The following is a 13,145-nucleotide window of genomic DNA, read 5'->3' as shown; positions in this document are numbered from 1 at the left end:
GTGCACGGCTTTGGTGACGAAGCATATAAAGACACTGATGTAGGCCTTGGTTGGTGTAGGTCGTTTGTGGATTGGCCTGATGTATACTGGGCCGGCATAGTCAACACCGGTGACTGAAAACGGACGGCTAGAAGTGATTCTGTCTTAAGGTAACTGTCCGGTTTGTTGCTTGGTGGGTACGGGTGAAGCACGAGCGCATCGAAAGCAGTTTCTAACAATACCATTGACCAATCTACGTCCTTGAATTGGCCAGTACTCTTGCCGCTTGGCTCCTAGGGTTACACGGCCGCCATCATGTAACAGTCTCAGGTGGTAATGGTGTAAATGGATGGGAACTGGGTAGGAGGATACGATGTTTGGTTAAATAAGGCTGCTCCGAAAGACGCAATCTACCTCCAACTCTGAGAATGTCTTCCGGGTCGACGAAGGGGTACAAAAGGCGTAAGTGTGAATGCTTGGGAACCGCTTTTCCCTTCACCAAGTACCTAATCTCTTCCTCGAAAACATCTACTTGGAATAGTTTATTTTATTTTATGCGAACCAGTTCCATTTCGTCCACGGTGATCAGTGTTGTCTTTTCTGCAGGGTCGCTTGTCGTTTGACTGAATCAGTAGGCATCCCGAAAACCGGTAGGACTACCGATAAATCGGTAGGAATGGCCACCTTGGTCGTCACGCGGTCGTCTGTTTACTCGGCAGCAACCATTGTTTGGTCCTCCTCACTGTTCTTCATCAGCAGTTCTTTCAGTCGATGCGTCGTTGACTTTGGTAAGCAACCGTTTCGTGATAAATGTGTTAGTGCTGACCACGTTTTGCGTCCATCGCTGCAACGGATGCGCTCTGACCCCCCGTTGGCGATTCTGCCATACTATGAAACAACTGGAAGCGACTCCCGTTCTGGCGGAGGAGGTTTATTAGATAGCGGAAGATAAAGCGTTTATTGTGTTGTACCTTTTGACTATAGTTTTAAGATGTATTGTTTAGTGAACCAGAATCATCGGCTCTGTAAAGTTAATTCGGTTGAGCCTTATCAAATAAATTAATAAACAAAAAAATATATATATATATTGGAAAGACCTCTGCTGGTAATATTTGCCCAACTCATTTAGGCCTTTTCCAAGGAATTCTACGAAGAATACAACCCCCACCTATGGCAAATATGTAAACAAGTCACCGTATCGACTCTGGTGTGTAAATACCACCGTACTATTAATTTATCGTGCGTATAATTAATACGCCGACCAATGATGGACGGTGGCCGGTATATTTTGGTGAAAGGAACTTCTAAACTAACCGGTAATAATGTTATAATGAAACATACACTCGGGCAATTCCAAGTATGTACAGTATTCCGTCCATCTGTGCTCCCAATTGGAACAAAATGGATATTAAGAAAGTAAAGTATTTATGTAACATGTGACTACATGGGGAGGCACAGCTAGAATTCATCCAGAATTTCAACAGCTTTCACCTTTTTCCTGTGAATTACGATGGGAAAATTTTATCCTATCAAATCCACACATCACCTGTAATTCATAATTATTATTCTTTTTCTTAATTCCTTCATTAAATGTCTGTCACTGTTCCGCAATCGAGGGACAATTACCGACGGACATCAAAATCACATGACATGGTCTGGAGGAAGACGTGACCAGAGATTTGTATATGCTTCAGAAAAATCCCACCGACCTCGGCTGGGGATGGAGTGAACCCAGACAAACTAAGTGAGAAAGCAGAAACACTTACCACTAAGCCACCGGCGCCGGATGTAATTCATTGATTTCGATTGGAATTTCTCGCGACCTGCACAAATGGAGACACTACTGTATTCCTCGAATATTGGTTGGACACCGAAAACAAGCGTCCAAATCGCATCTCTGTATTCGTTCGATCTCGATCCCACCGTTGTTGGTTGTTGTTGTTGTTGTTTCTGATGTTATTAGTTCAGCTTCAGAGTGGGCCTCTCCCTCCCGTTGAAACCCACACCACCAACAGCTGTTTTTTTGTGGTCAGCATCATCGTCATCATTCATCAACATCATCGTCGCAATCATCGGAAAACGACTGGCAATGTTTTTATTATTTTTTTTTTTTCGGTTTCGCCATTCAGAAGCGCCATCCTTCCCTATATGTGTTTGATTCCGTCCACCAACACAATACATATGTACTCCCCAAGCTTGGCTTGGCTACGGTACGGGGATCGTCATTATCGTCATCATCATTAGCATCGGCAACGTCAGCCGCCAAGTCGAGAAGTTTATATTGTAGTTAGAAGCGACTACGCGGCCCCAAAGCACCAGACAGGCCAAGAAGAGCGAGAATATATGAAAAATAAATTCGCGAATCGTATCTCTTTCAGTACGAGACTTCATGTCGCTCGATGCGGATCTAACTTTTCCCGTCATTCTTAAAAGTGTTTTTTGTTCGATTTATACGGGAATCTTCCTGGATATTTTTTTTAGACTTACCGGATCCGGTCGCAAATTCAATTCTACATAGAACCCACTGCCGCGGCGTAGATCTTCGCGTTCGCAACTTTCGAAGATTCCTAACCAAGTGCCTTTCAGCCGTCTCCGCTGCCCAATGACGAGAAGCCTTTACGGAAACTCTATATAGATACTAAGTGTATTTAAGTGTAAGTGTTTCGTCGGTAGGAACCCGTGTCCAGAATTAGGTTTCAGTGCCAACGACAGGGAGCACAAAAAAAAACAATACGTGAAACACGCAAAAAGGTTTAGAGAAATTATTTGAACACATTAGCGAAACAGCCAAAACTCGACGTAAAAACAGCAGTGCCTGAAGTAGAAGGTAGTATAGCAGCCGGCAGCGGAGCCGTAAAATTTAATAACAATTTCGCGTTTTTCTCCATCTTCTTGCCACTCTCGGCATGGTGTTGTTGTTTTGTTGCTGACTATGAAATAACGAGAATAAAAGTGAATTTTCGGTTGGCTTCTCTTCGCCTTCCCTTTCGATTGCTGCCGCCGCGGGTGTTGGCTAGTTTTGTTACGTGCGTTGTTCTTCCCCAATAAATGTATCTAAGAAGGTATATATAGAAGTAAAACCAAAAGTGGTGTGTTGCCGGTCGTCGTAGATCCTACCTAGTTCTCTCGTAGAAGAGCTGCAAACTTGAGCAGAAGAAGGCAGAAAAAAAACCGCACAGGAAGAGAAGTCGAAAGATTGTAATTATTACCTCCATTTGACGTGCTGCGTGTTGTTCATGTTGGACGGTGTGGCTCCTCCGTAGATCAAGATCGGGAGTTTTGTTTGTGTGCTGGCGGCAGAGTTCTTTATATACTCATCAACTGGGTGAATTGGATACGGAGAGGGGTAAAGTGGCAGCGAAAGAATTCCGGAATAGTAAAAACAAAGTATAGCCTTCTGAATTCAGCGTTGACGATCGGTGGAGAAGCGCTGGAACCGGAGACCGGCAGTTCTCGAAAATGATGGATAGTTGGATGCAAGAAGTGGTAGGTATTCCCTCTATATGTATATGATTGGTAATGAAAAAGAAGGGCTTAGACATTGTCATAAAAATCAATATTTTTTAAGGAAGATGTTTATACGCTGTTTCTGCTTTATTGAATCATGAAATCTTATTTTGACGTAGACTACGTCTTACGGGAAGGTACTGGGGATAAATAGAAAATCTAAAATTGCGATCGTCACGAAAAGGTGTAAGGTTTTGAACGCTTACAACTTTGTCATTTATAGATGAAATTAAAATCTAAATACATTAATCGATAGGAAATAACTCTCGTAAGCTGTAACGTTTTTTCAATTTTTCATAAAAAAATGTTTTAAAAATGTACAAATAAAAAGTGGTAGTTTATCACTGTTTTCATGAAATAAACGTTCTACCCAAACCCAGTCGTGATAATCGAGAACCATTTGGTTGCACATCGTACTGCTAGAATTTTAAAAGATATAAAACAGTGCTGCTTTTGTGCTTCAACTCATGTTCGCTTCAAACGGTGGGTGAGCGGGTAACAGCAACCGCAGCAGCAGTAGTAGGAAGACAGTGGTTCCTGTAAAGCGCGCAGCGTTCGAGTTTTGCACCTCGAACTTTGCGCTTCGTTCCCGTCGAGATCACTGGCTGCTGGTAGCGGCGTCGCCTCGATGGTGCAGGCACTCCTTGCCTGAATGATAACTACAAATCTCGCTTACTTTTTCGAAAGGACACATCAGCATTTGTAAAAAACGCATTTTATCGTCGGTTTGGCATAACTGATAGCTCGCTCCACCACTATATCAGACAGAGGAAAATTTCCTCTATCTAATGTTAGTGTTATAGCGCTATCTTGATGGTGGTTTCTGTGTTGCAATTAGTTGACAACCGTTATAACATGTTATAACTCTCCAGTCTGGACAGCGTTTTAGCATGCGTGGGTGAGCTACCAGTTACGCCAAATCGACGATCAAATGCGTTGTTTACAAAAACTGATACGTCCCTTCGAAAAAGTAATCGAGAAATACTTCTTGGGCTGTGTACTAATTGCCGAGTTAAATTTAACAAATTTAACTCGTGGTTAAACATGACATTCCGAAAGATATTTTCAATGTTAGAAAATGCCGGAAAATGATCAATTTTCAAACAGAACTCAGCCACGGTTACCAAAATTTAACTTCTAGTCGGTCCGAAATAACCACGCTCGTACAGCAGGGTGATTCGATAACTCATCTGTCACTTTTAACCACGAGTTTTGCGACACAGCCTTGGAAGTAAAATTAGGGCCATCTATAAATTATGTATATTTTTGACCAATTAACCGGTCCCCTCGGAGCGTGTTTTGTAAAACCCCTAATACATGACCGGTCCCAACATCTGAAACCCCTCTCCTCCCTCAACTACTACGTTATTTATGAAAGTTCCCCAATCATTGAGCAACACTGAAAATTAGCAGCACACCACATTAAACGGGTTCGACATTTATGCGAAATTTGATCGTCTTGCGGACTTGCAATGCTTATATCTTAGCATAAATAGAGGTCCGTCGAGATTTTTCAGTGCTAGGTTCTGAAATTCGACAGTGAGCGTTCAAAAGGGCCTACTTGTAATGTTTGATTCTCTTCATCGATTTTCTGTTTACATTGCTACAGCTAAGCGAATCAATTCAAGCTGAATATTGCATTAGGTCCTAAGTAACACTGACAAGATTCTCTTCGTCGACTTTCTTCTTTAATCCACACGGCCCAGGTATTTTCAGCACACGTATCGATAAAAGAAGTTTTTATCTAGCATCTAATACGACAAACACAACAAGAAACGATTCTGTGCTCAAGTTATAAAGGCTGTGTTCCATTTGGTGAATTTTTACTTAAATTTGACAGATGGAAAATTTTCAAATAAATCTGCTATTCCAGCAAACTTATTTCTGACCGACAAGGAATCAATTTTGACAGACGCTTTCTCGAAAAACGGCCGATCAACAACAGAGGGATTTTCGAACATGTTCATTTATTTTCAAAGTGTCAAATCTTAGTGAACATTTTCCAAATCAACGGCGCCGGTGGTGTAGTGGTACGCGTGATTACCTCTCACCCCAGCAGGCCTGGGTTCAATCCCAGTCGGCGCCGCCGGGATGTTCTGAGGCATAACATCTCTGATCACGCCTTCCTTCGAAAAGGAAGTAAATCCGTTGATCCCCGGTTCATAAGTTGATGGGTCGATAGGTAGGGTCCAGGTGTGGGGAGCTGCCTTCCTGGCGTCGGTAGCATTGGAGCTCAGCACGGAAAACAAGATCGACGGAAAACAAATCCAAGAAATCCGTTGGGCCACAGCGAACCTCGTATGGGCTGGTCGAAACCAGCACGCCTTCACGCCGCTCCTACAATGTACATCACTGCACTGAATGTGCACCGACGTTTGATGATGGATGATCCGTCCTGCGGTGTGCTACCGAGCGGCTGGGTAGCCTCCGAATCCAGACGTAGTGGAGAAAAAACATCCTATGAACAAATTCTTATAACACTCCTGTTGGGAGGTGTTTTCGCTCGATTCTCGCTTGATCGGGTACCTATGATCGTTACCCGTGGGGTGCGTTCTATCGTGCAGATGTCTTCTTCTCGGCCGTTCGTTTTCGGTGCCTCGATCTGATGAAGGCCACGGTTCAAACAAAGTGATGGTTCTGCATGTAATTATGCTTTGTTCGTCCGTCGTATGGTGGTTTCGGCACCGGTCACCACGCGGTTGCTGGTGCTCGTGCAAGGGCTTCGGTAGACGATCCCGACGGCCAGTGGGGGTTTAGTGGTAGCTCGTTCAGTTGGCCAAATCGTCCCCTTTGCTCTCAATGAAGATGACCACGATTAAAGCTCGTGCGGAAGAATCTAGCGGTCGTTCGTGTGAACGAAAAAAAAAAACGTTTCACGTGCCCTCCGCTTCTACTCGTCGGTTCCCGGGCGAATGATCGAGATGTTGGCTTTTTTCCACTGTCAACTGTTCACGCACGAACACGCCCGAAGTACACGCATAAACACATCACGTCACGTCACTAGTTCTATTCTCTGGGAAGTTTCGTTGCAAATTTCTTTGCCTAGACAAGTTTGGACGCAACCGCGGCAATTTTCACCGTCCGATCCTACGACGCGTTCTTACCGGAGTGATGGCGGTGAGTCTATCTGCTTTTGTGTTTCTCGCCTTCTGCTTCCGCCTGAACGTTTTCAAGCTGGCTGTCAAACGTTCTTATGCGCAGGGTTGGTTCGAATGCGGGCGGTGTGGCCTGTTCTACACGGTAAGAAAAAAAATACTCACAATTAAGTTTAAAAAAACTCACCGTTGGGTTCTATCATTTGAGGTCTACCATTGAGTGAATCAGAAAAACGGCGATGGGTCAAATTTACTCATCTATTGAGTAATAATAGATGAACTCAAATTTAAGTTAATTTTCTGTTAATCATCGTTTAGCTCAAAACGTAGTATTTGTCATTATTGATTGAATTAGTACTTTCCGCAGTTGTTTAAAATGTACATGTTAGTGAATTGTATCGCGTAAAGTAATTTGCGAAGAATATCCTGAAATATTTATCGATACATTTCGTTTAACTAAAACACGCTGCGATTCAAAGTAAAAAAGAACTCATTTTTCAGTTAATAGTACTCAACCGTTATGTTTTCACCGTTGGGTACTTTTAACTTAATTCTGGATAAAAATTATAGCAACCTGCACTGCCATCGACGCTGTCATTTGTTTGTGCTCCATCGCCTCCGTTCCTGCTCAATTAGTCCTCGCATTAGTCTTCGTTAGTTTCCGCATAAACATAAGAAACGCCTAACCACCAATTCAGGGTATCATCCTAACTCTATGCGGTATGGTCGTACCATCTATGATATCGTTTGTGTATGGTATCCGTAGGGGGTAGTAACAAAAAAAGTTGCAACGAAAACCGGTGCATGCTGGTACGTTGGGTATTTTTCAATCATTCCATTCGATTGATCGTTAAGTAATTTTTACTCAATGGATTCTTCATCAGGATTACTCAAAATTGAGTTTTCTTGTTTAACTTAATTTTACCTAGCCCCGCTGAAGCCACGTGTTGAGTTAAAGGAACTTAATTTTGGGTACTTTTTTCTTACCGTGTACTATACCTACACACGGTTACGAGTGTCTACTCATTTTTCACTTAACTTACTGGATTATGGCAAACTACTCATACTTATTATTTTAAACGTAACACTATTTTGATCAATTTTTACCGGCATAAGTTTACCCGTGGTGCAAGCCATTTCAAATTTAACGATTTTGTATCCCCGATCATGTATATCAGGGGCGCAGACTATTTCAAGTTTCATCCTGAACATGTTTACCAGGTGCACCAGCTATTTCTAATTTTCACCCGAACTTGTCTACCAGGGGCGCAAGCCACTTGAAATTTAACATTTTTATTCAACTTTTACCGCAATTTGTCTATCATTGGCGCTAGCTTTTTAAAGTTTTATATTTCTTTAAAGATTTTCTAGATTTAACATTTTTTAAACTTTCCCTGAACATGTATATTAGGGGCGCTATCCACTTGAATTGAACGATTTAAAATCTTTTTAAACTTGTCTACCTGGTTGCCATTTCAAATTCACTGATTTTTAAATTAACCTGAGCATGTATATCAGACGCTAGTAATTTCATATTTAATATTTTTTAAAATTTTTTGTCGAACTTGTTAATTGGGGGCGCAAGTGTTCGAGGGGACTGACTTGGGTGCAGTGTATTTTTAATATTTAACATTGGCGGTGAGATTTTGCTCTCATTGGATTGCTGTATTTGTCCTATTTTGTAAACATTTTTTTTTTCAATTTGCAGCTAAGTAGTCGTCGACTGCCCGCGACTACCCAAAACCACAGCACTAAGTACATCTTATATAAAAACTGTAAGATAATTTTACATTCCCCGGTTGGATGAGACTGTTTTAAGTAGTACTATCACATTTCTCGCAAGAAATAACAACCGAGCATGTGAGAAATTTGTGACTACATGTTTCATACATACCGTAAAACGGGGTAACATTGATAGTTTTTTAAAGTATATTCTAAATATTTTTTACAGCAATGAATTTTTTTCAAATTTTATATTTTTAAAACAAGTACTGAGGATCCAAGAGTTAACTTGTTAGTAATATGTTGAACGAAAATTAAAGCATTTACACTATTTTTTTTAGTTTTGTGACTGAACTTCTGTATTTTGATTTGGGGTTACTTTGATAATGCTCGATGAATGTAGAAACAAATGAGTGAAACTCAAACAATTTAGTTCTTTAAATATGAAACTTTTAATGAGTTTATAATCAGAAAACTTCATAAACAATAAGAATACAACATTGCATTTGTGATGACTGTATCGAAAATACATTTCATAAGTGATGGTTTGAGTGCTTTTTCAAAAAGGTTAAAAACACGAAATTTTTTTAAATATTTTTTAAAAATATGTAACACATACTACATAAAAACTATATACAATATCAACGGAAATACCCTAAGCTACAATATGGAACCAATGTTTCTTATTTGGAAAATGCACAACGAGTAAATTTATTCTTTATATTATACTATCAAAGTTACCCGCATTATCAAAGATACCCCGTTTTACGGTACCATGTTTTTGCGTGCATAGTTAATCGTAGAAAAATGATCCATTATTGCCGTCAATCCGGTTCGGGCCGGCTTTATCAAGTCTATTCGAAAATATTACACAACAGTCGCACATAAACACCGATTTAGTCCGAGGAAGTAAAGGCACCCATTGAGCATGAATTACTGCATCACCACCTCAACCACAGCTGTTTTCTGTCCGTTGTTGCCGAGTAAGATAGGTGAGCAGAGCCAACGATGATACTGATGGGAAGGTAGCACGAAACAGGAGATGTAGAAAGCAACAGCAGCAGGAGCGAAGCGAAAGGAAAATTGCAAATATAAACCCCGTTTGATAATGACATTCGACCTGAGGCCGACTATGCCATGTGAGTGAGTGAGTGCCGTCCGAATGTCGGTAGGGTGGTGGGCATCGCGAAGCACGGGCTGACATTCTCTCGGCTGGCAACGACGACGACGACGACGGCGCGTGCTCATCTTGTTTCTGATTCTTACTGGCGAGCAAAACCAGCTGATTCTGATGAAGCACTCGTTTAAACATAGGTAGAACCTATCACTGACTGGTTTGTGATTCGAATTATAAAATCACGAATTGTTACGATATTGAGAAGAGCGAAGTAGGATTCAATTCGTAGTTCTGATTGTAGAATCTGGTGAGCAGACATTCATTGCCTACATGTTGAACAAGCTGTTATCAATCATGTACCTACTGGCATGGAGGTGGTAGATGAATTTATGTAGAGAGACGTTGTAGCGTTTGAGTTGATTGGAACTTGTGTTGGTTCTTACGTTTCAAAGTTTTTACAACTGGAAGTGACTAAGCAAAGCACTAGAGTGCAATGATCCTGTGTCGTAAGTCGCGTCGAATTCGTCATAAAGGTGCAATTTAATGCAACTACTTAATTTTCTTGATCACCGTGGCTTTTTCGTTATTGAGTGTGTAAAATGCATATATGCTGCACGGGCCAAGATCTGCAAACTCACCGTACAATAAAAAAAAAAACAACCGTGCCTATAAAAACGCTATTTCACGGCACTTTTTCATAATGTCCAAAAACCCTCGTACCCATCGTAAATGAAATGTTATTAAAATAAATGACGACTGGTTCTTGGAAGTGTTGCACGGCGCACTTCACACCAGCAGGGAGACACACGCAGTTCCGTGGTGATTTTTGCGCGTTTTAGCAATCTTGAACCTGAAAACCAGACTTGAATTAAAATAATCTTTCAACTGGAATTTAACACCTACTCTCAGTACTCTTTGAGGCTATGCCTGTGTCATTTTTGCATTCGTATATTGTGTGGCAAATAGATCAACAGTACCAACTCTATGCCCAGGGAAGTTGAACCATTTTCTATCACAAAAATCCTTAGACTGGACCGGAAATTGAACCCAGCCGCTTTATCCATTATTCTTTAATAAGCGTCGATTAACCTAACAAAATTTTTAAGGTGTTTCGCTGTGAGATCCTTATTCTCGTAACCACTTCGAAACTTTGACTGCACAAATATCAGCTTCTACGATACGTACCACAATGAAACATGCACTGCATCATACATGAAGTAGCAATTTCAGATGAAATAGGGCATTAATTTCCGAGATGTGTGAAATTGAAAATTCGAAGTGGAAGTGCATGTATAGCCTACGTGGTGGCCATTTGTGGACTCTACAAGGAATCACCTTAATAGGCATTTTTCTTTTGAAATGCTACCTACCAAGCGTAGAGGGAGTAGAGTCTAAAGCTATAGCTGATAAAGGGTGATACGGTCAAAATTTGGTCAAGGGAAAACGCGTGTAAATCGGTGAAATCGTTTATTTAAAAAATCAAATTAAATTTCTTTTTCAAGTTCAATTAGTATAAAATTCAGGAAAAATATTCAGTTAGGCTTTCGCTTTTCCAAATCCGAATTGCCGGGCCTTACGCTTGATCCCTGCCATCAGATTTTGTACAGCCACCTTGTCCACCTTCTTCACCGCAGAAAGCCAGTTTGCCTTGAACTGCTGCTCGCCCTTAGCAGTTTTTTTTTTGGTCTTCTTTAGGTTCCGCTTGACAATAGCCCAGTATTTCTCAATTGGGCGGAGCTCTGGCGTATTGGGAGGGTTCTTGTCCTTGGGAACCACCTGCACGTTGTTGGCGGCGTACCACTCCATGGCCTTTTTACCGTAATGGCAAGATGCCAAATCCGGCCAAAACAGTACGGAACAACAGTGTTTCTTCAGGAAAGGCAGCAGACGTTTATTCAAACACTCTTTCACGTAAATTTCTTGGTTGACAGTCCCGGAAGCTATGAAAATGCTGCTTTTCAAGCCACAGGTACAGATGGCTTGCCAAACCAGATATTTCTTTGCGAACTTTGACAGTTTCGTGTGCTTGAAAACATCTGCTACCTTTCCCCTTCCTTTTGCCGTATAAAACTCCTGTCCCGGAAGCTGCTTGTAGTCGGCTTTGACGTAGGTTTCGTCGTCCATTACCACGCAGTCAAACTTCGTCAGCATCGTCGTGTACAGCCTCCGGGATCGCGCTTTGGCCGTCGTATTTTGTTTATCATCGCGATTTGGAGTCACTACCTTCTTGTAAGTCGATAGTCCGCTTCGTTTTTTGGCTCGATGCACGGTTGTAGACGATACACCCAGCTTATTTGCGGCATCTCGGAGAGAGAGGTTAGGGTTTCGCTTGAAACTACCGGCAACTCTCTTTGTCGTCTCAGCGGCTTCCGGTTTTCGATTTCCCCCCGATCCAGACTTCCTGGCTGTCGACAAACGTTCCCCAAACACTTTAATTACATTTGTAACGGTTGATTTGGCAACTTTTAGCGATTTTTCCAACTTTGCGTGCGAGTAGCTCGGATTTTCGCGATGCGCGAGCAAAATTTTGATACGCTGCTCTTCTTGCTTGGACGGCATTTTGCCAACTGAAGAGTTAATTCCAAAATCAAAATAGGAGCAACATTCTACACACACACACCTTCAAAATGAGGGGTGTTCAGGTTTTTTAAATGCAAAATTGAAAGAAATTCGTCAAGTTGATATTGACCAAATTTTGACCGTATCACCCTTTAAATGATTTCCATCATGCCTCTGGATCTGTCCCTTCTTCGACGTCCTGCCGTGCTAAACTGCAGTCGTAGTTTTCACCCCCTTCTTAGTGTTAGGCTGTTGATACCGGCTTCTAATGATATCGACAGTGGACCTCAGCATTCGAGATTCAGTTGTGAGGTCAATAATCACTGGCAGCTATTGAGTTTCGCTTCTCGACAGTGTTGGTAATTTTTGATCCGTAGATAGGTACATTTGTTTCCATTGCTTTAATTATTGCTAAATTGAATGACGATTTTCCAAAGACAATCATTCCAAAAGAAAATGTTTTTCTTAAATAATGAGCGGGGAGTGAGCCATAATGTTTAGAATCCGTAGAATTTCCTCCGCACTTAAAAAAACCCCAAAAAATCTGAAAAATCCGTAGATCCGTAGTAAATATAAAAATCCGTAGATCTACTGATAAACCCGTAGAACTAACCACATTGCTTCCCGCTGGTATTGAATTCCCTTGCTTCATGAGTGTTTGACCGTGTGGGAACCAGTGCTGGATTTAGGATCTAGGATTTAGGACCTGGGCAGCTATCCTTAGGGGGAGGGGCATATTATCTGAATTTTTCCTCCTACCATCTTGAATTAAAAAAAAAATGTTTTTAGAAAATCAGAAAAAAAAAATCAATTAAAGATATGGAAGCAACGTTTTGCCACAAAATAAAATGAAAATGTGAGTGATCCGGGGGTAAATTGATTTGATTAAATTATTTTAAAATCAATGTTAGAAATTAATTATTTTCTGTGAAATTACCAGTGAAACAATGCTTAGTTCTATTGTTAGGTTTTTGCGATGTGCATTGCTTTTGTACACAGAGTGATTTGAGAAAGAAAAGTGATATCTAGTTATTGAATGGTTGAAATCACTGAAGAAAGGACTGTTTAAAAATTACTACAGGAAAATATGCGTTGAAGCATCGGGAATGTGCTCCCGGATACATTTATTTGGTGAGTACGTTTGAGTTGAAGATTGTTCTTATATT

The 13,145-nt window shown here is 41.1% G+C and overlaps 1 protein-coding gene across 3 annotated transcripts in view; it reads left to right on the top strand.

The window, feature by feature from the left end:
- The window catches only part of ERR (estrogen-related receptor), a 154,329-nt gene that overhangs the window by 82,254 nt on the left and 58,930 nt on the right, over positions 1-13,145 (top strand). The window contains exon 1 of one of the 3 annotated variants that reach the window (XM_065228625.1): positions 2,353-3,465. The exons of 1 other annotated variant lie outside the window; for it this stretch is intronic. In XM_065228625.1, the coding sequence (XP_065084697.1) occupies positions 3,439-3,465 (27 nt within the window). In that variant the 5' untranslated portion in view covers positions 2,353-3,438. Of the gene's footprint in view, positions 1-2,352; positions 3,466-13,145 lie in introns of those variants that run through there. One more of the 3 variants, XM_065228626.1, reaches the window with a different exon arrangement.

This window comes from Ochlerotatus camptorhynchus, unplaced genomic scaffold (genome assembly GCF_037179485.1).
Source record: "Ochlerotatus camptorhynchus isolate MF236.1 unplaced genomic scaffold, CSIRO-AGI_Acam_v1.1 ptg000298l, whole genome shotgun sequence".
NCBI classification, from domain to species: Eukaryota; Metazoa; Arthropoda; class Insecta; order Diptera; family Culicidae; genus Ochlerotatus; species Ochlerotatus camptorhynchus.
This window is presented reverse-complemented; position numbering and strand designations above follow the sequence as displayed.